The sequence below is a fragment of the Mastacembelus armatus genome, chromosome 3 (assembly GCF_900324485.2).
Source record: "Mastacembelus armatus chromosome 3, fMasArm1.2, whole genome shotgun sequence".
NCBI lineage: Eukaryota > Metazoa > Chordata > Actinopteri > Synbranchiformes > Mastacembelidae > Mastacembelus > Mastacembelus armatus.
In genome coordinates, this window is record NC_046635.1 from 13,482,834 (window position 1) to 13,510,753 (window position 27,920).

At 39.2% G+C, this 27,920-nt stretch overlaps 1 protein-coding gene across 1 annotated transcript; it reads right to left on the bottom strand.

The window, feature by feature from the left end:
* Window positions 1-1,982: 1,982 nt before the first annotated feature.
* Window positions 1,983-27,625, bottom strand: ppfibp2a (PPFIA binding protein 2a). The gene is given in 25 exon segments (XM_033324989.1): window positions 1,983-2,689; window positions 2,691-2,773; window positions 2,861-3,049; window positions 3,175-3,300; window positions 3,637-3,759; window positions 3,922-4,010; window positions 4,085-4,196; window positions 4,338-4,488; window positions 4,761-4,889; window positions 5,356-5,497; window positions 6,166-6,307; window positions 6,505-6,565; window positions 6,648-6,715; window positions 6,801-6,925; window positions 7,071-7,149; window positions 7,813-7,874; window positions 8,477-8,509; window positions 8,709-8,820; window positions 19,048-19,140; window positions 19,406-19,699; window positions 20,990-21,121; window positions 22,781-22,894; window positions 23,715-23,801; window positions 26,274-26,521; window positions 27,493-27,625. Coding segments are annotated over 25 exon segments (2,973 nt in total). The 5' UTR covers window positions 27,557-27,625; the 3' UTR covers window positions 1,983-2,574.
* Window positions 27,626-27,920: the final 295 nt, after the last annotated feature.

A 27,920-nucleotide genomic window follows, 5' to 3' on the forward strand; every position in this document is an offset into this window, starting at 1 on the left:
AATAAAATTTAATTATTAACCAGGGGTTTGCAAATTATTTATGTACTGTAAACCAAGAGAATTTACTCCCACTTTTTTTCTTATTCTGCCATTAACAAGTTACTTTGAAACCAATAAATGTCACAATCACTTTCACTTAATTAAAACAATAGATATCATAGTGCAAAGTAAGATGTCAGTCCTACCACAGTCTCCTGCTCATAGTAATTTACTCCTAAAGTGTTATTAGAGAGGGTGACACAAATAATAGCTATTAAACTGTCAGCTAGATGCTGGATCACATTACTGAAATTAGCTGAGATGCACTATTATAAACAATGCCATTCTCTCCTAACACATACATATATACACAGATAAAGCCATGTGAAAACAGACACATACACACAACAAAAAGGAGGAATCATTGCAAAACACAGTAATTTATCCTATGTATAAATTCTGAATAGATTACTACTGCTATAATGCAATCCCATGTTTTCTTCACTGGTATTTTGACTATTTTGAAGTCTAAAGTGCATCTAAAATCATTTAATTTAGTTTCTGTTCCTGTACTGTCAAACTCCTGAACTCTCATTTGGAACCACATGACACTGAGCCAGTGTTTCATTAAAATTGTGCCACCCCTTGTGTTTGCATGATACTCAACTTCCAGTCTGTCTGGTGGAAAGTGTATTTACAAATGCAGTAATGTATCCCAAAACAACAAATACCAGTTCTGCCACTGAAATAGACACCTACAGTAAAAAGAAGGAGAAAAAAAAGACAAAAACTAAATTTCAGTACTCAGAGGTGCACTTAGTTAACTGAAGGTTCAGCGCTGGCAGGCTTTTCAGTTTATCAGATATCAACAAGCAACACTGACATCTACTGGTTGGCTGAGGAGAACTTTTTAGCACTTCGTTTCTTTCGTTTCCTAAGATATGCAATTGTGTATCATGTATATCAGAATTTTTCCAGTCATTAGGAAAAACATTTATCAGTGTCTGTAGCTGATCAATTGCTTTGTGTTCATGACTAACCTACTGCAAAAACCTTCTCTCCCAGTCTTCACTCCTGAATCCCCCTAATTCCCATTTAACATGGATAAAATAAGCAGTCATTTATTTATGAACCTGTCATTTGCAATCACTGATCAGAATGTAGGAAAGTAATGATATACAGAGGTAAATTATTCCCTAATTATTATGCCTGGTATAATTGTAACTTTGTGCTTCTACAGGAGGGTTCAGACGGGAGCTGACTGCTACCCTATTTGCCACACTGTACACACCAGCAGAATCCTAGTATTCACTTGGACTGAAACTGATGGAAAAACACCCCCACACACTGTCATTTATTGAGAATTTATCTCAATACAGCACTTAGTTTGTGTAAACTGGAATATTGCCAATACCAAATATCTATTTGACAAAACATTTACAATAAAGTGGTATTAGATGAAGTGTTAGATTGCATTAGATTAGATTGCATACTTAAATGTATGCAATTACCAAGGCATAGGTAAATTTAGCTCTAAAAAAAACAATCCTTTAACATTTGAGCTGAGTATCTTAAGACAACCCAATTTTAATGAATTCAACCAAATAAAACAGATTCGTATCAGTCTTGTCAGTAATATTGAAGGATCTAAACTTGGGCTGTAACACAACAAACCTGTGCAATAGTACGGTGCAAAGTGTTCCTGCATTTTCATTTTCCAACAGTGGTGGGCAGTCTCAAATGCACTTTCCATTCAAGATCCACAGATCTGTCCTCAGGAGCTGATCTCATCCTAAAACTTTGTCTTTGCATCACACAAAATTGTGTCTCTTACTGTAGTGACATATAGTGCAACAAGGTGAATCATTTCCTACAATAAAGTATTAAAACCTAAAAATCTCAATTTGTCACTCCCTTACACTTTCATTCAAATATCTTTGACTACAATTTAGATAAAATATGCAAACAGGGTAGCAAGTATTGAGGACCAAAACTGCTTTGGCTAATGAGGTGGCTCTTTTTTATTTTTTTGAAAAGGGTATGTATTCTCTATTACCTTGTGAAACAAGGCAACATTTGGATAGGAGAATCTTAAGGTCTTGTCAGTAAACCATCAACAATCAAAATGATTTTTTTTTCACACATACAGAAAATGAGAAACATTTATGCTTATACTATCCCATGTCAGATAATGTACAATCAATCTGGACTTTTAATAAATACAGCTTCCAGACACTGAGATACAAAATGGTCAGCGAAATGCATTGTTCTAAATCAAAAGTATGAGCTTTGGAATCCAACTATATAAGGAATGCAGAGATCAGCTTTCATAAAACATTTCACACAATGTCATCATTCATCACTATTTTCGACAAACATTGTTTTATCCTTACATCGGGTTAAAAATACATTATCAACAATTAACCACCTGCTAAACACAACTTTTTTGCAATGCATCCAGCAAGGCACCATATGGCTGAATCATGGTTGCATTTCTGCTTTAAAATTTCAACATCTTCACATAAGTCACTCAGTAAAAAGGAAGTTAGATGTCTACTCTAACTTTTTAATTACTGTTTGTGGCTATGTTTTTAATCACGTTTTTATCCCATCCTTCTCCTGCCTTCCATCCTGTCTGTCCAAGCTGGGGCTGAGGCCCCTGAGTGCTGCAGAAGGTAATCGGGAAACCCCATTCACTATCAGTGCTCCAGTCTGTTGGGCAGATATAGTCTGCGGATTCATCAGGTTTTCTCTTTCTGAGGTGACTGAATTGAGTGAAACCCAGTTTCTTAGGCTGAAAAATATATAAAATAAAAATATTTAAAAAGTCCAACCCATTTGGACCCAATTGATTAGAAATTACTCTAGATTCTGGTTTTACCTTCACTTTAGCAGTGGTAGTAAGGGGAACATGGCCTGTAGCATTGCCATACTCTCGCTTCTCCTGCATGCCCTGAGTACCAACCAGAGCAGAGAAGGCAGTGGCGAGGTGGCGGCGGAGCAAAGTCTTCTGAGGAGGAATATTTAGCAGCAGGGCCAAAGTCTCAGAGCTAAAGCGAGGCTCCAGGATCTATGGAAGAGCATATTGACAGCAGATGACAGCAACAAATTTTGCCTCCTGGCAAGTACTGAAAGCATGTCAGGATAGTCTCACTTGAAAAACTTTCAGACAAGCTCAAAACATACAGTACTTACAATAAGCCCACCATGAACACCACTGCCCCGTAGATTAGGAGCATACTCAGCTAGGTCCACTGCTCTCAGCCACTCCATCACACGATGATTAGACCATTGCACCACTTCTGAGGGAGAAGGCTGTTTCTGAAGAAAGTTAAAAATAAAAATATTAATTGAAGTCATGGCCTCTTCCAATGTCACTCCTAACTCTTTCTACTTTAAATACACAGAAGCGAAAAGAATAGAGCTCAAAAGCACCAGGGTTTGGAAGCAATTTTATGAAAGGAGAAATTATGTTAAGTGTTCAACACTCATCTGTCACCATCTGGTGGGCAACTGATGTGATGGCACCTTCCATATCTGAGAAAAGTATCTCAGTAAAACACTTTGTCTTTAATTACATCAGCTTTGATTGCTAATAATTCACACAAAATTTTCCATAATTTCAATTTCTGCCTGCTCCTTCAAATTTTGTCTCACCTCTTCACCCGGCCTACGTCGAAGACAGTTGGGGTTGAACTTGTTGGCATGAAGGACATGGATGGCACATTTAATACTGAGATGATGAAGCTGACTGGTAACCTTCAGAGTTAAGAGGTCATTCTGGGTGAACAAGCAAAATAACATCAGTAAACTTTACAAAAAATATAAACTGTCATATACTGTTTTTCATTTGTCTTTAAGTCATGTTTGAAATTCAAGCAAGTTTATCTGCAGACCCACCTCAACAGAAAATGTCAGAACACATGCAGGATTATGTCTTACCACTGTGAGGTATTGAATCATTCGACCATCTACACGAGCTTCATGGAATTGATCTTTATACTGAGGCAAACCGATATCATCCAACCACCCTAAAAATGTGGAAATGCGAATTAATTTACTTTACTTGAAACATTTCCAATATTCAATGTAAAAACTGTCTTACGGGTGACCCAGATATGGTCCAGCTCTGATGATTTCTCTACCACTTTAGTAGTGACTGCACTCAGAGCAAGCTGCAGCTTCTTCCTGTGTAGTGGATTCTTCATACCCATCTCCTGAGGTCAGAAAAGACTTTATCACAACACTAAAGACTGGGGTTTAATTGTGGCTTTGCTCACACACTATGCAATTTAATTTTCCCTGATAATCCTTTTAAGTCATGTCATTAGATTAATTATCCCATCTCATCACTTGACCTTCTCAAAATCCTGAGGTGTGGCAGAGAGGAGTGTCTGTCCATTCTCAACCCACTGCCGGGTGAGACTGACATACTGGCCCAGTCCGTAGTCCTCTAGCCAACCACAGACCTGCTCCCTTGTCCACTGGCTAAATGGAATATTCATATCACTGACAGAAAAAAGGAACAGATTAGTTGATAAACTGGTTGATTTATTGCAAAGATTTAAAAATTATCATCTTTTAGATTATTCACAATAAAACACACAAAGCATACAATGCATTTAAAACAAAAACGATTATGGTAAGCCCTTTAGCCTCTTCTCATTTTGGCCATTTAGGAAATGATGGAGGTAAGGATAAAGTGTAACAGTGACCTTGCTGATCTGAAATCCTTAAAATAGGAGTACTACAAAGTGAGGTAGATCTACATCGAACTTTACCGTGCAGAGTCATAGGATTCAAGGGTCCTAGTCAGTCTGGGTCCAGCCGTAGCCCGTAGACCCCCTCTTCTAAATTGACTGACATCTGGATCCATTGCCTGGAGCCCTCCAGACTGGGTTCTTCGAAGTCTGTATGGATGAGGATAAACAAATCTTTGGATAAAAATCTGGAAACGTCTTTCATCCTCAAAGTTAAATTGTAGTAGAATTGGCACAATCAGTACATATTAACTGCAATGTTGAAAAATATAAATAAGAAGTATAAAAGAGGCAATAAAGGAAAATAGCTTAAATAACTGTAGTATTTTAATATTAAAGGCCAGTAAAAAATTATTAAACATTTACAGTTTTGTATAAGTGTATAATGTCAGTAATTTTATAAGTTTGTCTTTATAAAACAACTACATTATATTTGTATAATAATTAAATTTTTTACCTTACATCACATACACCTACTGATGTTTTTGCACATATATTGAATATATAAAATATATGCTATTTAGAGTACATATATATATAAACATAATGATATAACAGACATCTATTTAATGTTTTTTACTTAGTGATCATCTGTTAATGTATTTCCCACACTCACTTCCCCCAGAGTCTCTTAAAGCTCCTGTTATTCTTCATGTATTCTGGTGAGCCCACAGCTCTCTGGCCAGTCTGTGTATTTGCCCCAGAATGAACTGGGGAATTATTGGTTGAAGAGCTGTCATCAACTTTCTCCAGCTTTCCTTTAAGAGAAAACCACCATGAGTGTTGTGCTCTATTTTTTTAGAGCTAAATTAACAAATATGAGTCAGATTGTTTGAAGTTAGCAAATGCTCAGTTAAAAATGGCAGTAATTTGAGCAGACAAAGGATATTTCTAAATTTAAAGTCTTCCCTGGTTGTGAAACTGTGGCACATACAAGTGTAAAAAAACAGTGCATGTGTGGTGTGATGGGCTGTCTTTATACAGTGCTCTATTCAGGAAAGGGAACAAAGGTTACAGACCATTGAGATCAGCAAATAATTCATCAGTTAATGTCCCTTGAAAAAGAAGGGATTTAAGCGAAATTTTACAAGCTGTGATCTTAATGATATACACTGCAGTCAGTCTCCACTCTACAGCAGAACTTGGTAAAGAGAAATCTGGGTGGGGCTCCAGTTAAATCTGGTCGGTAAAGAGGATTGAAGGGTGGAGCTGGGATGATTGTGGTCAATCTGTTAGGATCCTCTGCAATTAGTTGTGATCAAAGGTGTAGTGGTTGTCTGGTTAAAGAAGAAGGGTTTGCCCAAAATATGAGTACTGCCTTTGCTCATGGGAATTCATGGCATCACGACTATTCCACAGTAAAAGATATCTGATGCTATGTCAGAGATTATTACTGTATATCCTGAGTTAATACTTATGGAATTACTTTGGCTGGAGTCTCCATCTTCCCCTCTATCGGGAGACGTTTGTCTCTGGATTTCACTACTGATGTCTCTTCCCATCCCATTTTGCTCTGACAAAGAAGAATTCACAGGCAGCGTCTGACTTCTGGTGTCACTAAGACCACTCTGCAGATATAAACAAAACAAAAAAAAAAAATCAACTGTAATTATATGTGATACAAATTGTGAATTCTGTCACATATTCATCACATAAGACAATAGCTTGCATACAGTATGAAACACATAGGGAAAGCGTTCAGGGTTATTAATGAAATTAAAAAGTAAATGACAAATCTAAGCATATTAGATGATTTAAAAAATACCTTTTGTGAAGGTCCATTTGACAGGTCATTCATGCTGCTTGATAAAGACTGGGGTACTATTCTGAGAATATAAAACCACAGTCATCTCAATTAATTTCTAAGCAATAACAGAGTAGGCCATTGATAAGTAGCTGCTTCATTACCTGGATTCACTGTCCTTCTGGGCTGACAAAAGTGGTACTTGTTGGGAGGAAGAGCTGTTTTTGGAACCCTGTGATGAGTCAGAATTAAATTAGAGAAACTACACATTCAAAATCATGTAGAGTTGTTCAGTCATACAACCAATTTAAACCCACATCAGACTTTACATCCTCATATTTTGCACTGGCAGAGTCAGTATGCTTCATCAGCCCCTGTTCTTCTTCCTCACTGCTGCTTGACGGAGTCCTACCATTTGACAATGAACGAACAGCAGGAGGAGCTACAGCAACAAAAAGAAGAAGTCTATTTTTGTCTCAGCTTAAGCAATTGCAGATATTTCTCCAAAAGAAAAAATGATCAAATGTTGTTATTAAGGGAATATAGATACTTCACAGGGAGGATAAAGGAGTAAATAGGCAGATTACCTTGCCTTGTGGTGTGAGTGACCTCTCTGAATTGCCTGCACTGATTCAGGAGCAGAGTAAGCTCTTCAATACGACGGTCCTGCAGAAAACAGAATTAAGATGTTTATCTAATGTTAGGAAAAGCACAAATGGACAATCTGCTCTACTCTCGTACTAACCAATATTCCACGTAAACATCCCTTGTTCACCATATGGTCTTTACATCAAAATAGTGAAGAGAGAAGGCATTGACATAGAACTGGCTGGAAATCTTAGTTGTGGTCACCAGCTGTGTGGAGCGTGTGTTTTTTGAAATGGTGCCCATGCCTGGTTTTGCCATGGTTCTCTTAATGCAGCTCACTCCAAAATTAGGCTTGGCAGATTGAGGCCTACTTAAATGTGGCTTTGCCTGAAATGGCTTGCCTTGGGGTATGTGTACGTGTGTGTCTTCACTAGTGTGCCTTCACTAGTGTGCCACATGTAGTTCTGCGTCTGTAAGTCTTTAACGTCCAAGATTCCCAGGCAGGGAGAATACAAAAGCTGCTCTGTACTATAAATGGTTGGAGGGCGGTGCCTCCCAGAAATGACAACACCTAAAAACAGTTGCTTCCTAATCTTCAAAGCAGCAGTGATGATAGCTCTTCTAGATACAGGCCAGCAAGACACTTTGCATTGCAGTGAACAACAGATAATACACATTGCTCTACTTCAGCCTGGTTAATCACATACAAAAGAATAGGTCACCGGACTCCTGGTAACTTACCTTTTCATCATTGGCAGCTACCAGTGATTTCATTCCACTCCTAAGTGTCTGCAGTTCTTGATCTATAAAGAAAAGCCTCACACGTTTATTATTTTGTATGGACAGCAGCTCAGGTCAAATTAATTATATTTATCTGCAGACACATACAGTGGCCTATGGGTATTTAGAAAGAATGGAAAGTAAAAAATACATGATTGAATGCTATAGATTTATTCCTCAATAGAGTGTCATCTAAGCATGTATTATTGTATTCACCGAAGGCAGTTTGATCTACCAATCATAGCTTTAGTCATATTAGCTTCTACATATCTGGCCCCACAATCAATAGATACTTTCTTTGCAACAGTTACAGGCATTACAGGTAGTATTGCTAGTGAGTGTCAGTAATTACAAAAAAAAGCACCTAGAGAAGTGTTTATCTATGACAAAGAAAATTCAGAACAAAACAACATTAAAGAGAATGAGGACACCAAAGGGAAGAGAGCTGGTGCATCAAGTAATTTTGGAAACCCCTTGGTGATTCTCAAAACTGCTTCTCAGGGCAAAAGGAAACAAAAGCTAATAAAGTAAAAAGACATGTCTAGAGAAAGGAAATAATTGAAAACTGAAAAAGATATGGCCCATGGGTTTAGAATAATTTTTATTAAGTACTGCTCAGGCTTACATTTGATGTTTAGCCTCTTCCTGTACATCTCCTCTGAGAGAGACAGACAGAGACCCATGATGAGACACTTTATTAAGGGCCAAGACAGACTCTTCACTGCAGCTGTTACTGCAAGTTAATGAATGCAAAAAGGAGTCAATAACTGTGTCAGCCATCAGGCTGGGCAACTCTGACAGTGCAAGGCTGTTGTTGGCAGGTTGGTGTAGGGCTTGAAGCCGGGTGCTTTGCTTACCTTTCTCTGAGCTCTCACTGGTTAAAGAAGGTCTGGCAAGCAGCTGATTGTGCAAGCTTTCGATCTCAGCGTTCTTACTGAGGAGATGCTGCTGAAGGGTGTTGATCTCTGCCTGTGGATACCACATAATGAGGACTCATTGCAGATAAGCCATGCAGTTCTGCACAACTGTACTGTATTATACAGTGGTGTGAAAAAGTATTGGCCCCCTTCCTGATTTCTTCTTTTTTTTTTTTGCATGTCTGTCACACTTTGTTTCAAATCATCGAACAAATTTAAATATTAGTAAAAGATAAAACAAGTAAACACATCATGCAGTTCTTAAATGAAGGTTTTTATTATTAAGGGAAAACCAAATCCAAAACTATATGGTCCTGTGTGAAAAAGTGCCCCCTAACCTAATAACCTGTTGGGCCACCCTTAACCTCAACAACTGCTATCAAGCATTTGCAATAACTTGCAATGAGTCAGTTACAGCACTGTGGAGGAATTCTGGCCCACTCATCTTTGCAGAATTGTTGTAATTCAGCCACATTGGAAGGTTTTCGAGCACGAACCACCATTTTAAGGTCATGCCACACCATCTTCATTTTGTTTTTCTTCAGCCATTCAGAGGTGGACTTGCTGGTGTGTTTTGGATCATTGTCCTGCGGCAGAACCCAAGTTCACTTCAGCTTGAGGTCACGAACAGATGGCCGGACATTCTCCTTCAGGATTTTTTGGTAGACAGCAGAATTCATGGTTCCATTTATCACAGCAAGTCTTCCAGGTCCTGAAGCAGCAAAACAGCCCCGGACCATCACACTACCACCAACATATTTTACTGTTGGTATGATGTTCTTTTTCTGAAATGCGGTTACTTTTATGCCAGACATAATGGCACACACACCTTCCAAGAAGTTCAACTTTTGTCTCGTCAGTCCACATTTTCCCAAAAGTCTTGGGGATCATCAAGGTGTTTTCTGGCAAAACTGAGGTGAGCCTTTATGTTCTTTTTGCTCAGCAGTGGTTTTCATCTTGGAACTCTGCCATGCAGACCATTTTTGCCCAGGTGGAGTAATGAACAGTGACCTTAACTGAGGCCTGCAGTTCTTTGGATGTTGTTGTGGGGTCTTTTGTGACCTCTTGAATGAGTCGTCACTGCGCTCTTGGGGTATTTTTGGTCGGCTGACCACTCCTGGGAAGGTTCTCCGCTGTTCCATGTTTTCACCAGATAAAGGCTCTCACTGTGGTTCGCTGCAGTCACAAAGCTTTAGAAATGGCTTTATAACCCAGACTGATAGATCTCAATTACTTTCTTTCTCATTTGTTTTTGAATTTCTTTGGATCTTGGCATGAAGTCTAGCTTTTGAGGATCTTTTGGTCTACTTCATTTTGTCAGGCAGGTCCTATTAAAGTGATTTCTTGATTGTAAACAGGTGTGGCAGTAATCAGGCCTGGGTGTGGCTATTGAACTCAGGTGTGATAAACCACAGTAAAGTTATGTTTTAACGGGGGGGGGGGGGACTTTCACACCACTGTATGTGCCAAAATATGTCTAAAACTCTTTCACATTCACTAAAACAAAGCATGCACATGCATCTTAATTTAAAGTGACAGCAAAAAACCTCACACATTTTGTACCAGCAGTATATACAATACAAAAGACCCACAACAAAGGAGATGTTTGTTTTCATTAAACTCTAGAAAACCAGCTATCGGGCTACTTTCAAGGAATTTGATTTGTTTTGAAATAAGGTAAAATTTATTTTAGAATGATTTATTCACCAGTGTGCACTAGCTCTATGTTGGAAATAAAAGTAAAAATACATTTTTTCCATCATATATAGCACTGTTTTACTTACCAAGCATTATTCCTCTTGTTTAAAAAGGTCTTGTAAGTTACACACATGTGCATGCAAATGCGCTTAGTATAAAACATTATTTGCCAATGAAAAAAAATAATTGTTATTCAACAATTGGTCAGCAAACTGACAATAACATTGGTTATGTATTGCAACCCAAAAGTCTCTGAATTGGGCACAGCCCTCTGGTTAATGCTATGGGTCCTATCCTAGGGATAGTGATAGGGATAGGGTAGAAAATTGTCTATGCCCACATGGGTGGACCCCACTTCGTCTGAACCGAGTGAACTCATGTCTACAATGTCCATATACAAAAAAATAAATAAAAAAGCCTATTTTTATAGTTTAAACCCGAAATATGCCTCCAAAATATGCTCCCAAAACACTTTAATTTCATGTCAAACTCAGCTTGATATATTGTTAATAAATAAATTAGTGACCTAAATTAGTAAATTACATTGTTCTTAATAATTTAGCATTAAAACTGTTAGGATATTTTTTACTTCCTGTGTATGGACTCTTATTTTGGTCTCTGGTTTCCGGTTTCATCTATGTTAGTCATAGGTAGCTTTATGTTTATCAGTAAGAGTTTTCACCTGTGTTTGATTAGGCTGTTTCTAGTGTATATATATATCTCCTGTTCCCCTTCGTTTCTCACTGGAGAATTAAAGTTTGTTCACATCTGTTACATTTGCTTGTACGCCAAGTGGCAGAGTTTATGTGTTGTTTGTTAGTCTGTGTTTGGTTCTGTGCTGAGCAGCGGAGTATCCTGAATCTGTGTATTGTGTCCTGAGTGCAGAGAAGGTTCTCTGCAGTGCCTGAGCCTGGTGTGTCCAGGAATTAATAAAAAGACCAGTGGGGCCCACAAGCCCAGAGCGCTATGCCTAATTCACAGAATCTTTGGTTACAATACATAACCAACATTCTGTTTCATTGGTGTGTAACCCTCTGGGCTATTACTATGGGTCAAAGTGAAAGCCAGAAACGCTTCACGCCCCACAGGGCCCAAAACACCCAGGAGGATAACTAAAAACTACAGTATGACCTGAGCCTAAATCACCAGGTGGGGCACAGAGGTACACACATACTAGAAAGACAGACATGAACAAGAGCAAAAAAAACAGGTTCAACCTGGCAAACACCTGCCATGCACAGGGCAGGTAGGCAGAACTGGGGCACAGTATAACTGTTCTACGACCTTCCATAATTTGCAGGCAAAGGAGGGGGTAGTGAGATTGCTCACTCTCTCTATCGACACCAAAGTGAATAACAGGATGTATTTTCCAAGAGAACAAAGGAGAGGAGCCTACCACAGGGCCTCAAAAGGAACCCTAATGAGCACATGCTCACCAGAGCAAAGTCCGATTGCAACACCAGGGGGCACACCACCAGGCAGTACCTGCATCCGCTGAGAAAACCACCATTCACATTGGGTATTGCCACATGGCATGAAACAATGCACTCTTGACTGCCTGAACCTGTGCCAGACCCAACCAACCAGGTCCAAATGAAGGCACCATTCCCCCAGGCAAGGGGCCCTCATGAGACATGATGTCTGCAACTTCTTTGAGCTTCCTAGGGATGTGCACTGCTTTGATCGAGAGGAGGTGAGCTTGAGCCCACAATAGACGACGAGCAATGCAGAGCAGATGCGCTGAATGCACTCCACCCTGACTGTTGATATACTGTAATATACAAGCCCTGGCAAAAATTATGGAATGAACACTCTTGGAGGGTGTTCATTCAATTGTTTAATTTTGTAGTCAATCTCAGTTTTTGTTTTTGTGTTTTTTTTAGATCAAGCACAAAAAGATATGGAATTCTGAGGAAAATATTACTGAATCATAAAAAAAAAAATAAAAAAAAAAAACACTACACCACTAATACTTTGATGCACCACTTCTGGCTTTTGTAATTGCTTGAATTCTCTGACGCATGGACTTGAATATCGACAAACAGGATTCCTTATCAATCCAGGTCCAACATTCTCTTATTGCAGGTGCAGATCGGTCTTGCAGGTTGCCATTTTCTTCAGTTTCTACCATGACCATGACGTTTCTTGAAGGAAAGGTTTCATGTGTTTTGCCCTATGGCAAGATGCATTATCCTGAATAATGATGTCATCACCAAACATCCTTTCAACTGATGGATTAAGAAGTGTCCAAATTTCAATATACAGTGCATTCAGAAAGTATGCAGACCCCCTTGACTTTTTTCAATGTTATGTTGCACCGTGGTACTACAATTGTTTAAATTTTTTTTTTTCATCAATCTACACTCAGTACCACATAATGACAAAGTGAAAACAGAATTTTAGAAATGTCTGCAAATTTATTAAAGAAAAACTGAAATATCACATTTACATTCTCTTCCCTTTGGCTTCCTCAAGTATTTAGACCATTGACGCAACAGGCTTTGCACACATGGACTGGGGGATTTCCACTATTCTTCTTTGCAAATCAGCTCAAGCTCAGTCAGATTGGATGGGGACTATCAGTGAACAGTCAGGGCTCTGGATGGGCCACTCAAGGACATTCACAAAGTTCTCCCTAAGCCACTCCTGTGTTGTCTTGGCTGTGTGCCTATGGTCGTTATCATATTGGAAGGTGAACTATTGGCCCAGTCTGAGGTCCTGAGCGCTGGGGAACAAGAGCAGTTAACAGTTATGGAGAATATCTATGCATTTTGCTCCATTCGGCTTTCCCTCAACCCTGACCGGTCTCCCAGTCCCTGCTGCTGAAAAACACCCCCACAACATGATGCTGCCACCGACATTGGGCAACTGATGGGAGGTTCCTGGTTTCCTTCAGACATAACTTTTAGAACTGAGGCCAATCCGTTCAACCTTGGTGTCATCAGACCAGAGAATCTTGTTCCTCACAGTCTGAGAATCCTTCAGGTGCTTTTTTGTAAACAAACCTTTTGCACTGAGGAGAATCCAGTTTTTGAGGAGGGAGCAGGCCGCCATCCAGCAAAGGAAACTCATTTAAGTCACTTGTATTCAAGATCTTGTCCTTTCAATCATGACCCAAAGCTCATGACCATAGGTGAGAGTAGGGACATAGATTGACTGGTAAATCAAGAACTTTGCGTTTTGGCTCAGTTCCTTCTTCACCACAACAGACCAGTACATTGACAGCATTGCTGCTGCCGATGCACTAATCCGTCTGTCAATCTCGCATTCCGTCCTTCCCCCACTGGTGCTCAATATTATGTCTCAAAACACTTTACTATATGAAAAGGGTTCACAAGCAAACACTCAATCTGCTAAATAAAATTAAAAGTCCTCTGAATAGACAAAAACGTGGCAAGCCTGAGAGTGTACGTGCAGTTTTACTCACGACGTCAGCGGACATTTGGTAGACAATAGGACGAACCGGACCGGCTACTAGGCAATGATGGGGATGATGAGATGAGGTTGAAACACCAGCAATCAGCAGGCTACATCAACAACCAGCTCGGCAGCGGTGTACTGTAGCTGAACTTTAGGTCATGCGACAGGGGGGAAAAAAGCCAAACGAATGTCTCCTGGTCCAAGTCCTTCAGCGAGCATACACAATGTCTCTTAGTCAGTTTGATCAACTAAAAGTCTCTTCAACAAACTCATTCCGAGCTCATTTTAGCTTCAAAGTTGGCTCACATTAACAGTATACAGTAGAACTAATTAGCCAAGTAGCAACACTATTACGTGAATGCTAACATGCTAATAGCGATCTTCTACACTTCCTTATTAACGTTACACTTTCGAAGAAAGATAAACATTTTATCTCGGAGCATTTAACGTCACATTTCACAAACCTCCCGTTACACATCAGAAAACTCTGCATTCACCAGTAATGAGAAAAATTCTACATCAGTTTACTCTCGTCTTCTTGGTATTTCTGTGTTCTCCCGTCTGCTCTCTGCAGCATACGTGCTAGCTACAGGGTTTCTCAAATGTCCCTCCTTAGCGCTGCTCTGATTGGCCATTAGATCATCAAAATTACATACAACTAAAGAAGTCTGACACCCGGTGAGGTTAAGTAGTACAACTGACCATGCTTCTGTATGTACACAACACACAAACTATGTGCAGATACACACCATTTCTGATTGGACAAAAATTCGCTCTACCTCAACTGTATACACAAACTAAAAATCAGTGGAATCCAGTTCTTTGACTCCCTACCCTGCTACCATAAAATGAATAATGAAGATAGCTTATTTTGTGATCAGCCAATCTTTTTTAAGGAAATTTTAGAGTCAATAAAACATCTAAAACCTAATAAATCACCAGATTTATCACCTCTCCTACTAGATAATTGGCTGATGGTAATAGTGCTATTAAGCTGAAAAACAGAGCATCCCCAAGATTTTTCTTACAACATGGAATTAGACAGGAGTGCCCTGTTTCCCCATACCTTTTTCTTCTAGTTGACCAGCTTCTTTCAGCCCATGTTAATGCCAGCTCTCTACAGGGTATTCATATTGCAAACAGGCATGTTTTAATAAGCCAACTAGCAGATGATACTACCCTATTTTTACATAATGCAGAACAAATCCAAATCCCAATAATAATATTATCCACATTTTCTCAAAAGCGTCTAAGCTACATTTAAATATTAACAAATGTGAACATTTTCCAATTAAAAATTCTGCCCTTACAATGATAAGTAATATATGAGTGAAAGAAAAAGTTGTCTACTTGGAAATTACCATCAAAAAAAATGAAAAAAAAAGATTGAGAGAAAATCTTGGTACATTTATTGAAAAGACTAGAAAAAGGTTAAACTGATCGTTGCACAGATGTTTAATTTCTTATGGGAAAATAAGACACGCTCTTATTAGAAAATCTGTTGTGCTGAACTCACCTTGGACAGGTCCTTAACAATATCCTAAAGGTCAACAGCGCTTAAAGAGTCCTACATCTATAGGGAACTTTATCCCTAACTACATTTTCGATCAGCTGGGTGGTATTGATTTTCTGCTGCTCTGTAAATATAATCCAGAAAAAATTCCAGTCAAACAATACTTATTAGCCTGGTCTCTCATCTACAAACATTCACCACACAACTATATTATCTGAAACAATAAAGATATACTTTATAGGAAGAAATCTTTATACTACAACCATTGGAAACAAAATGGCATTATCTTTATAAGACAGTTGTTTAATTGTGAAGGCTTGCAATTTAACTACAGTCAATTTTTTCACTACTATTCCTCCTGGTCTTTGTACGATTATGATGAGATAACATCTTTTAACTTAATGGACATCTCAACTGCCACGACGTCAAAAAAAAAAAAAAAAAAAGCTTATTGGAACAGATATGTAGATAGGCTTAACTGGAAAAACATATGGTCCTTGCCACAATAATTTTTTGTCACGAATAAGTTTAGAGTAGTAACATATAAGCTTATTCATAGATTTTACCCCACTAAGAACTACTTAGACAAGTTTAAGTCAAGTCAAGTCAAGTCAACACAAACCGTTCCTTCTGTAACAAAAATAAACAACGAAAAGGCGTGCGTCATTAAGGCACGTTTGGTCTCGCGAGTTTCTGTGAAATTATGTTTGTGGAATCGCCCCAAAATGAAATCATTGCTACAAACAGCTGGTGTGTGATTTCCCAGTCTTGTTGAATCCTCTAGTGTGCATTCACAGGATCATGATATTAAAATTTTCTTGAAACTGTCCTAATGTCTGTGGTCTCCCACATTTTTAAAATCGGTCAAGATTTTAAAATCGTCCCCAGCCTAAGTCATGCGGTCACCTTCACTGGTGTGACGAAAGACTGCCCCAGGGAAACCCCTATAGCAAAACAAGGGGCTTCTGAATATCTGGGCCAACCAGATGACTCCTCCATCCTCCACCACAGTCTCTTCTGTGGTGTAGACTATTTACAGTTGCTAGAAAAAGTATGTGAACCCTTTGGGATTACTTGGATTTCTGCATAAATTGGTCATAAAATGTGTTCTGATCTTCATGTAAGGCACAACAATAGAAAAACACAGTCTGCTTAAACTAATACCACACAAACATTATATGTTTTCATGTTTTTATTGAACACAACATGTAAACATTCACAGTGCAGGGTGGAAAAAGTATGTGAACCTTTGGGTTTAATAACTGATTGATCCTCCTTTTGCAGCAATAACCTCAACCAAACGTTTCCTGTAGTTCCAAATCAGACCTGCATAACGGTCAGGAGGAATTTTGGACCATTCCTCTTTACAAAATTGTTTCAGTGCAGCAATATTCTTGGGATGTCTGGTGTGAATCATTCTCTTGAGGTCATGCCACAGCATCTCAATTGGGTTGAGGTCAGGACTCTGACTGGGCCACTCCAGAAGGCGTATTTTTTTCTGTTGAAGCCATTCTGTTGTTGATTTACTTCTATGCTTTGGGCCGTTGTCCTGTTGCATCACCCATCCTCTGTTGAGCTTCAGACAGATGATCTTAAGTTTTCCTGCAAAATGTCTTGATAAACTTTGGAATTCATTTTTACGTCGATGACAGCAATCTGTCCAGGACCTGAGGCAGCAAAGCAGCCCCAAACCATGATGCCCCCTCCACCATATTTCACAGTTGGGATGAGGTTTTGATGTTGGTATGCTGTGCCTTTTTTTCTCCTGTGTGTTCTTTCCAAACAATTCAATTTTGATTTCAATATATTCTGTCCACATAATATTTTGCCAGTAGTTCTGTGGAACATCCAGGTGCTCTTTTGCAAACTTCAAACGTGCTGCAATGTTTTTCTTGGACAGTAGTGGCTTCCTCCGTGGTGTCCTCCCATGAACTCCATTCTTGATTAATGTTTTACTTATTGTAGATTTGTCAACAAAAATGTTAGCATGTGCCAGAGATTTCTGTAAGTCTTTAGCTGACACCCTAGGATTCTTCTTCACCTCATTGAGCATTCTGCGCTGTGCTCTTGCAGTCATCTTTACAGGATGACCACGCCTAGGGAGAGTAGCAACAGTGCTGAACTTTCTCCATTTGTAGACAGTCTGTCTTACCGTGGATACATGAACATCTAGGCTTTTAGAGATACTCTTGGAACCCTTTCCAGCTTTATGCAAGTCAACAATTCTTGATCGTAGGTCTTCTGAGAGCTCTTTTGTGCGAGGCATGGTTCACATCAGGCAATGCTTCTTGAGAACAGCAAACTCAAAACTGGTGTGTGTTTTTTATAGGGCAGGGCAGCTTTAACCAACACATCCAATCTCATCACATTGATTGGACTCCAGGTTGGCTGACTCCTGTCTCCAATTAGCTCTTGGAGAAGTCATTAGCCTAAGGGTTCACATACTTTTTCCACCCTGCACTGTGAATGTTTACATGTTGTGTTCAATAAAAACATGAAAACATATAATGTTTGTGCGGTATTAGTTTAAGCAGACTGTGTTTTTCTATTGTTGTGACTTACATGAAGATCAGAACACATTTTATGACTAATTTATACAGAAATCCAAGTAATCCCAAAGGGTTCACATACTTTTTCTTGCAACTGTATGTTTGTATATAGTGTATATTTACTTATATCTGTGTGTATATTGTACATATGCAAATGTTGCATATTCCGCTTTATTATTCCATTGTATTTTAATTTTTATTATTTAATAAAAGTGTCTGTGTGTAACTGAGCTACTGTGACCAAGGAATTTCCCTTGCGGATCAATAAAGTTTATCTAATCATGCATAGCCTGTGCTGCATCAGATCGAGTCTCAGGTGAATAAACCACTGCTGAGGCCATCCTATGTGCAACAGGCTGCAGGGGTACCACCAATTTAGCCACAATCGTCATTCCCTGCAGACGCATGACTGACAGTGCCGTGACCACCTGGCAAGGAGTGAAATGAAGCAGCAGAGATGAGAGCGCTGCCACTTTTTCTCTAGAGAGACTAACTATCATACTGACTGTGTGCAGCTCCACAGCCTCTTTATCATGATATGCATTGCAATAATATGGGACACTAGCTCTGTGGTCTGCAGCAATGACTCCCGGGAGCAAACTAAAAAGCACGGTTTTATTGCATAGGCAGAAAAACAGCAGAACCATTATCTAATATACAGACAGCAATTGCACCAAAAAAGGAAAGACAACAGGTGAGTCTGATAGAGACTTCATGAAATAATGTAAGTTAATGGAAGAACTAATGGTTTCATCAAAAAAACGAGGACAAAGAAAAGCAAATATAATAGCTCAAAAAAGTCTCTGAAGTCAATCCAATGGGATTATGTTAAAATATACTATACAAGTAATACATTCAAATGACTAAGCCTTAACCCTGTTTGTACAGTACTTTAAAATACCAGGTAAAATAGTTCTCTGACCTCCTAAGAAAACATAGGTGTCTATGAATGAGAGAGCATGCAAAAGAGAATGACTCATTTAACTGCCTGGAAAACTGGATTGGATGTCATTTTGGAAAGTTCAGTGGACAGCAGTGGAATTTGGGCACTGTTGGTGTATCACACAGTCTAGACAAGAAAATCAGTATTTTCTTTTACCTTTGTTGTTTTGAGTTTCTTCTCATACTGTAACTTCTGATCCTCCAGTTGCTCCACTTTGTCCTTCAGAATCCTGAGCTCCTTAAATAAGCCCTAAGTGTGAGAAAAATGTGCCTCATAATTCACGCTGTATGTCAATAGAATACTGGTATTGCCACCCTTTCCAGCTGGTATACAATACAATATTCTGGTATTAGCAAATCTGAACAGCATTCCTTCATAAAACATATTAAATTCCATGAAAAGCAATGATTAGTAGTGTGACACACTGATGCATAACAGATCAGACGCTTGCTTTTGCTCCACACAGATTGCACTAGTGAGGATATTAGAAGCCATGCAGGCAGGCTTTGCCTACACTGTCTCCTCCACAGTAGTCCTGCTTCTCTGCTTCTGAGTTATCCTCTTTTGGGCTATGTATGTCCCCATCAGGTCCATCGGCAGCCTCTTCTAGTTTGTGCACCCCTGTGGTTCTGTCACAGGATTGGCCCGTGTTTGAACCCTGGACCTCATTGGACTCAGTGGAGTATGCCACGGTAGAGCTGTTGTCAGCCAGGGTCTCCAGTGCCTTTTTTTCCTGGATCTTGCTATTGATCTCCTTTTGAAACCTACACATCTGCTCCTGGAGTTCACTAATGAAATTCACTACAGTCTGACAGATTCAGTGGGTGGGGTGGGGGGTGGAGAATTGAGAGAAATGTTTAGAATGACAAACAGAAATACTGAAGTGTAGATGCATACATCTGTGTTTGTATGTCATTGAAGTATTACAGAAGTAATTTTTCAAGTTTAGTACAGACAGTATTGATTTTTTTTCTTCAGCATGCATACATAAATATGATAGTGAACATGTGTTAGAAACACAGCTCATTGACTCCTCCCTATATACAAACACACTGGGCCAGTTAGTCTCAGAAGCATTTAGTAAACGCATACTGTTTTTTGTATTTGTTCATGAACCTGAATTACCCCCTTGCTTTGTGCCATAGTCTTGAATTCACCAAGTAGGTAGTTTGAACTGATAAGGAGTGAATAGGTTTGCTATAAACCGTGCCCATATTCCTTCAAAATGAATGTAAACAGCAGTCGAGTTATGCTCGGACTGTGGACAGAGGAAGTCTCACTTGGGGTCCAGTGCAGCGGATATGACAGATGATATGTAATCCTCCATGGCTAAATTTAACTCTGAGCTTACTGGCTCCACAGTAAGGAGGCTTGCATATGGTGTTTGTGTGTGTGCAAACATATGTAGAGGGGCAAATTATTACAAATGTCTGAATCTCCTTTTTTGAAATATGTGCTTTGAAAATATGCTTTCATTTAGAAAAAGGGTCCTTCTTTCAAAATGGCATACCCAACCTTTACCAGTATTTAGAACAGAATACTCTGGGCTGAAGCCTACAAACACTGATATTTGGCCAACTATCCATCATGCCAGCTCCGCTATGCCTGAACTCTTTTAACTTGAGGACACAAAGGCTCTTTGACCAGCAGTGTTTTGACAATAACTGCATATATTACTGTTACCTGATTCATATGGTCACTGAATGCCCAGGATGTCTGCTGGCAACTTAACACATTGGTCTTTAAACTGACAAAAAAATTAACCCCCTTGTGGACCTTGCCCAAGAACAGCTCAGATAGGATTTGGTTGAATTTTGCGCTCCATCTGTCCAGAAGTGTTTATGGTCTTCCATAAAATCAACAGCTGACTTCAAGGTTAGATCCATCAGAATACAAGGCAGATTTTTGTGTGTTCCTTGTCATTCTTGATGGAGATGCACTCAACGACTGAAGCAAAACACAAGTGTTCATGAGCATTACTCCTTGAAAATAATCATACATAACATACATAAGTTCTGACAAACTAAACAATTGTTATTTACACAAAAACTTTCTGAGCACAAGAACTTGTCATATTTGGCTCGGTATAAGGCCGTACCTCTGCTTTGTGCTGCTTTTCAGCCCCTTGACCCTGTCTCCCCTCCATGTCTGCCAGTGTTAGCTTCAGGTAGGATACCTCCCCCATAAGACTCAGCTTCTGGTTCTCCAGTGATGTCCTATGCAGGAGCTCCTGTCATCAACAACATATAGCAAGACCATTAAACCACTCTAACACACATACAGGTAAGTACCAACATACACTAATACATTATCCCTCTAATGATACAAAACACTCAGTACTTAACTGAGCTAAAGCAGCATTAAGTATGAGACACAGCAAGCTAACAGTTCTGTAATGACAGTGCCCTCGGACAAACCCACTGGTTTCAGACGCAGTTTGAGTGGCTAAATATACACAACCCATGACCACTATTTATAATGCCTATTTCACAGCTCAAAGTACACAGCAGAGTGGGGGTGGGGAGTGAGAGAGAGAGGTACCAAAAGCATGCAAACAGAGAAAGAACATTAAAATAACTATGACAGGTGCATTTTTCTGTCAGTGTGAAATGCTGCCAATAAAAGCTGGTGATGAGGGGGACTATGGGGCTGCTCTACAGTTCTGACTATGCCCTCAATGGCTGTCAGCTTTGGGAGTTTAGACAGGCTATACAGGCAGATGTATTACTAATTTGCTTGATGTTGTGCAGGTGCTAAAACACTTAAAGTTCAGAACTGACCATCAGAGGCAAGCAAGCAGTACATATGGATATATCCATTTAAAACTCTCAGTTTGGAAAATATCTAGGGCTTCTTCTAGTATGCACATGGAAAATATTAGAGCTCTGTCACCAGGAAGAGATTTACGGCTCAGGTCCAAAGCCTCATAATGACCATGTCTCCAAGAAACCAGCCCTGGCTGCCCTTTGATACACTGCACACATACAACATTGCACACAGAACCAGACACATTCCTGGCACTTGTAAAATTGGTCAGATTAGGGTAAAACAATCTACTTTGAATAGAAATTTCACAGGAGAAGCATTATAAGAATAAGCCGCATTTATTCTGTTGATTACCTGGTTCATTTTGCCTGCAGCAAAGTAAGCATAAGTGCACTTCCCTCATAGAAGTAATAGCTTGTAGTTTCAGTAGATTAAAGTTTTATAAATCCATTCCATTTAGTATCCTTTGTACTGTTTAGTAATGTCTCTACTGTAGATTTGAAGTCAAATGCAAACAACTGAATGTTGTAAAGTTGTGAACTTCTAACTTTTAAAAGAGCACCACCCCTATTCTTTTTCCCTCCCACCTCTCCACCTTTCCAGCTGTTCTTTCCTTTCCCTGCTGTCCGCCGCCTCTTTCTTGCTCTTTTGCATGCATGTGTGTGTGTGTGTGTGTGTGAGAACAAGCAGTGAGTCAGTCCTGAAGGTTTCACGTTGGGGGTGTGGTTAATGCAGTTGTAATCACCTGTCCAGACAGACCAGTCTGGCCCTGCATAAACCAGGCAGAGACACTGTGCTGGAATGAGTCTGAGCCTTCTAAATATTTTGGTTGTCAAGGTAATCTGCACCCAGATAAATGGAATTTTAGCAAGGAATTTTTTCCAAGGAGGCATAACTGATCCTGAGGTACATATTACAATTTATAAGAACTGGATATTCACAGTAAGAGACAGCTGGATGCTATTTCATTAGCATGGAAGAACAATACAAATATAAAAGCCTTGGCGAAAGTCATAGTTTCCTGACTATGATCCAGTAAATCATGAACAATATGGTACTGTGAAAGTCTAGTGTAAGGTGTTTTGACACAGCAGTATGATCAGAAGTCAGTATGTCTGTGTACCTGCTGTAGCATCTCCTCAGTGGAGTTGAGTTTCTGCTGATGCTCCACCAGAGAACTCTCCAGATCACTGATTTTCACACCCTGAGCTTCCACCTGGTCTGTCAGCACACTCACCTGGGTGTATTTGAGTTTGGATAGAAAGATAGTGTTGAGAATCCAGGCAATAAACTATTTAATCATCATTTACTTTCACATTTTATCACATAATTGCAGCCTAGGTCTAGCTAAATTCTTCAGAGCTCCAGATTTTGTTTACTAGTACAGTTTCTCACATTGCACATCCATTATTGTCAGCTACATTCACATAATCATGAGTGCTCATTTTTGTTGATATGTCTGAAGAAACAAACTGAGCCCCTGTTCTTACATACGCCTACACATTACAACACATGATGGTGCTAGCCTCAACTTGTCTGAGATAAGCATTTGTTTAGTTGCACACACCTACACACATCTATACACAGACAAACAGATCACACAATTGTTTAGTTGCACACACCTACACACATCTATACACAGACAAACAGATCACAGAAAACAAGACATTCTGGTGTTGTAACCGCACCAGCTCACTTTATAACTATTACTTCACCCAACAAGAAGAAATACGCAATTACGCAACATTCACATCATAATACTCTGACCTACCATTGCCCTTTCACCTTCCTTTCCTTGCCTGTCTCCTCTAACACAGTTATGTGATACGGGCACTGTTCTGAATCAGTTCACACTAGTAGTGTATTGTCATATTTCTTCTTTTATTTAAACAGGCTCATATCCAGTGGAATTGATTCAGCTTTCTAAATGTCCAGGCCTGCTTCAGGTTAAATGTTTTACCACTCTCTTTTTAAAGGCCATGTACTGTAATATTTGCATCATTAATCAAAATGCACCCGATCACAAAAATGAGCATAATCCAGAAGACTAATCTCACCTGCAGAATCAGTGACTGTTTGTCTCCCTCCAGACGTGATAACCGGTCCTGATAGGACTCACTGTTGGTGTTTGAGTGGATGTTTTCCTTCAAAATAAAAGTCAGGTATTAACTTGAGTGAGTACACTGTTAATACAGAACAGTTGCTCCGTAGGTCAGGTTATCTTCAAGGAAATTCCTTTTGTGCCATTGGATTGTATGTGGGAAAGTCTGTACAAGGTTTACAGGTCCTAATTGAGGATTAAAAAATTTGTGCAATATTTTATACCGGCTGATTAGTGGCAGAAGTCTTAGTTCAGGGCTGCCTTTGTAGCTGGGGATATGTCAGAGCCATCAGTGCAAGGGAAGTAAAGTGCAACCAAAAGAGCTCAGATTTCTCAGAAACCAAGGCTATTAACCACATGCATTGAAACATTATGTAGCCCAGCATCCATCTGAGCCAGCCAGCTAAAGTGCTTTGCAATAATTTTAAAACATAATTAAGGCTTTAATAGACTCAGCAACAGACTTTAAAAACACACAATCATGTGTTTAAACATTAGAATATTTTTAATACTCCCTATAGTATGTACTTATACATAGTATGCAGTTGCAAGTAGGAAAGTAATGGCAATGTTTGTAGTTTCCTGGTTTTCTGCATAAATTAGTCATAAAATGGGATTTGATCTTCACCAGAGTCAGAAATTTCAATATTTTGAAGCTGATAAACGGTCATGATCTTTCATGTCTTCAACACACCCATTAAAGAAACAAAGTGATGGTGGAAATAGTAATGGTGACACTAGGCTTCTGATATCACTAAACGTCAAGTAGAGGAGGTTGTGATTTAGAATTACCTTGACTTATAAAAACAGTAACAGTCAGAACTCTGTTCATACAGTATCATTGTATCCATGGCAGTATAGCACAAAGGAACATAGTTGACATTTATCCATTTCTTATTCTACTCAAACACTATAACCTTATGACCAGTGTGGTAGACTTGTTATGCATTTCATTTAAAGACCCAGTGACCTAAAACTAAATATAGTTTGATAAACAATAGTTATTACTATTAAGACTTATTACATCAATTTTGTTTAAGTTAGCTTTAACACACAACTCTTTAATTCAATGTAAGGCTTAACGTAAGATTTAACATTGTATTAATAATGAAATCATTGTTGAAAAAGACTTAATAAACTCCTTTACTTACAGTAACTGTTCCAGCCCAAAGGGGCCTTGCACACAGGATTATACTGCATGTTCTGCAGCACTCTGCTTCAAGTAACATACAAAACAAGTCTTCATCCAAATTATCACTGGTAACTCTAAGTATGCAGTTAAAGGAAAAACAAAAGATCGTTTGTCCAGTTGTGATGCAGTAGTAAAAATTCTTACCTTTCTGAGCCAGGCAAAATGTTTGTAGATATCAATATCATACTCCATTCTACAGGGCCATTGTATTGTAGCTCTGACTACTAATGTTGAATACTAACACAATTCAGCTAGCATTGCAAAGCACTATGGATGAACAGAGAACAAAATCCATAGCAAGATAAATAGGAGCATAAAATTTCAGCATTAAATTTGAATCCAGCTTTCCTTCCTTTATAGACCCTCCATATTGCAAAGTGTGCAGAGAAGACCTTCGTCCTTGTGGTTTAGATTCTTCACCGCCTGAGACTTTTAGAGTTGAGCTGAATAACTTAAACTATGCCAGCTGGCTGAACTTCCTTTCTTTCTTCTCTTCACTGTTTTCCACCTCTTTCTAACTCCTTTCTTTTTCTTCTGCGTTCTCTCTCACAGCTTCAGTATTTACCACATCTTCACTTTTTTGCTGCTTGTCATGATCTTTTTTTTCTGTCTTCCCTTTGTTTCTCTTGTACCGCTCTCTAAACTGTATGTCTCTAGTCCTTTCTCTCACTCTGTCTGAACTAGTGTACCTCTCAGTCAAACTAATTTTGCTGGGCTTCCTAAAAGGGCACAGGGGAGAGGAACCTTTCTGCAGCACATGCTTGTCAGATGTGGAAGCCAGTAACGACAAAGCAGAAGGGGAGGAGGAAGCAGTGGAGGAGACTTAAGGGGTACTTGAGTTGACAATATTAAACTTAACTACAAGTAAAGTAAAAGAGGGCAAATATTGGCAGTGGCTAACCTGAACTAGACAAACAAGTGTTGCAGAACAGAGAGGGCAGGAGTATGAGAATGAAGGAAATGTCAGAGGACTAAGACAGACAGTGAAAGGGTTGCACGCCTGCTAATACTTTAAACATGTGTTCTGGAACTCATTACCAGTGCAGATTTCAATAGATCGTGCTTCTAGTTCAATGCGTATTAGCAGACAGAAAAATCCCTCCTGATGTTGATGTCCAGGATCAAAGCTCACTATATCATGGAACTATTAAAACCCATGGATTCTGACATAGCAGCTTGATTTAGACAGTAAAAGTAACTAACAGACACCTTTCCAATTTTAGATATTTCAAATTGGCTGTTGGACTTGCATACTGGGTGTTATATACGTCCTATCACCCATCTCTTTTGAAGGCCTTCAGATGTGAATGAAGGTGTACTCACCTCATCTCTCTCCAGCCATTTTAGTATAATGTCAGCTGTATCATGGGAAAGTTGTTTCTTGACAGAGTCCTGTTCTTCCTCACCCCCCTGGCCCTCCAGTAATTCCCTGAGGGCCTCAGTCAGCTGAAGAGCCTTGAGAGTGGGGTCCACGGGTAAGGGGAGGTTCAGCTGTTTAGTACACTCTGAAGATTGGTAATCCTGGTCATCTAACTGCATAAGAGCACCCAACAGGCCTTCACCAATTTTACCTTGAGAAAAGAACAGCAGGAAGTCAAAAATACTCCACAAGAGAAAGAACAAAAGAGAATGAACTTTGATAACTTGATTATTTTGGCATTCTAACTTCTAGGCAATCTGCACTGAGCAGTATGTCAGCAGTTCCCCAAATTAACTCTTGAGGGCACTATTGTGCTCCAGTTCGGTGTACTGTGTGTAAATAGCATCAATTGGCCTAGTACTGTGCACTGTGGCTTCTGAAATCCACAAATTACACGCTCAACTTGCAGGTCACTGTAATTATCATGTCTAAATTGCTGAAAGTACTTTTCATGCATGCTATCTGTAAAATTGCAGTAATGAAGTATGGACATGTGGACAGATGCATATTTTGTATTATAAATCATCTGCCTTTTCACTGACAGCATGCGATTATTAGCTGTTCTATGTGGTATAGTTTATAACTAAAACATGCTAATGGTTGGCCTCTCACTTCTGTTAATAGAAAAACATCTTCTGCTCTTGTGCAAAAAACACTGCTGTGGTTGTGACAAACAGCAGTGACTAAAATGTATCACCTCTGCTAGAAAATCCAGATGGGAAGACACTGGAAAGTAACGTGGAATTTCTGCAATTAGTGTACCGTGAGAGGTATATGCGCTACAAAATAAATAAAAGTACAAATGTATACAGCTGAGTGGGTGGTTGATTTAGGACAATAAGAGAACAGATAACAGAGAAGTACTTATCTAATTAAAGACTATTACTTACAAACTACTGTCTTATCTTCAACAAATGCTTCAGAAACTCCTTTTCGTTTGTAATTTCTCTATTACAATTTGCATATTTAGAAGATTTTATTCAATGTGCTAGCTACAATATATAGAGTATGTATGTGAATGCCCCACAATAAAATCGTGTGGGCAGACCTGGTTTTATGGAAGCCTACAATTATAAATTGGGTATTGTGCTGAAGATCTGATAAAGAAACAGAAACTCTTACCAGCAATAAAGTCATCCATTTGCTCCAAGGCAGCCTCTAACATGTGGCTGGCATTTGACGCCATGGCAACCTACAGTCTTTAAAAGCAACGCTAATAGATCCTCATTCACTGGTGGAAAGATAGAGTGTTAGCTGGTGGAATGAGACAGTGAGAAATGTCAAAGAGAGACAGAACGTCACAAACTACTCCCCTTCCTTGTCACACTTAGATCCTTTTACAAGCATATCTGCAACAGCTGTCCTGACATATGAGTGACTTCCAAGTAAATAACCACCTGAAAATGGCTTTTGGGTTTTACTTCTCCTCTCATTTTGTGGCCAGAGCCTCACCCAGTGCACAGTTATGCACATGAGGATGAAGTTCATATTTAGTACAGAAACAGTACATAGTTTTTTTGTTTTTGGTTCCTTAGGTTTTATTGTTTGTA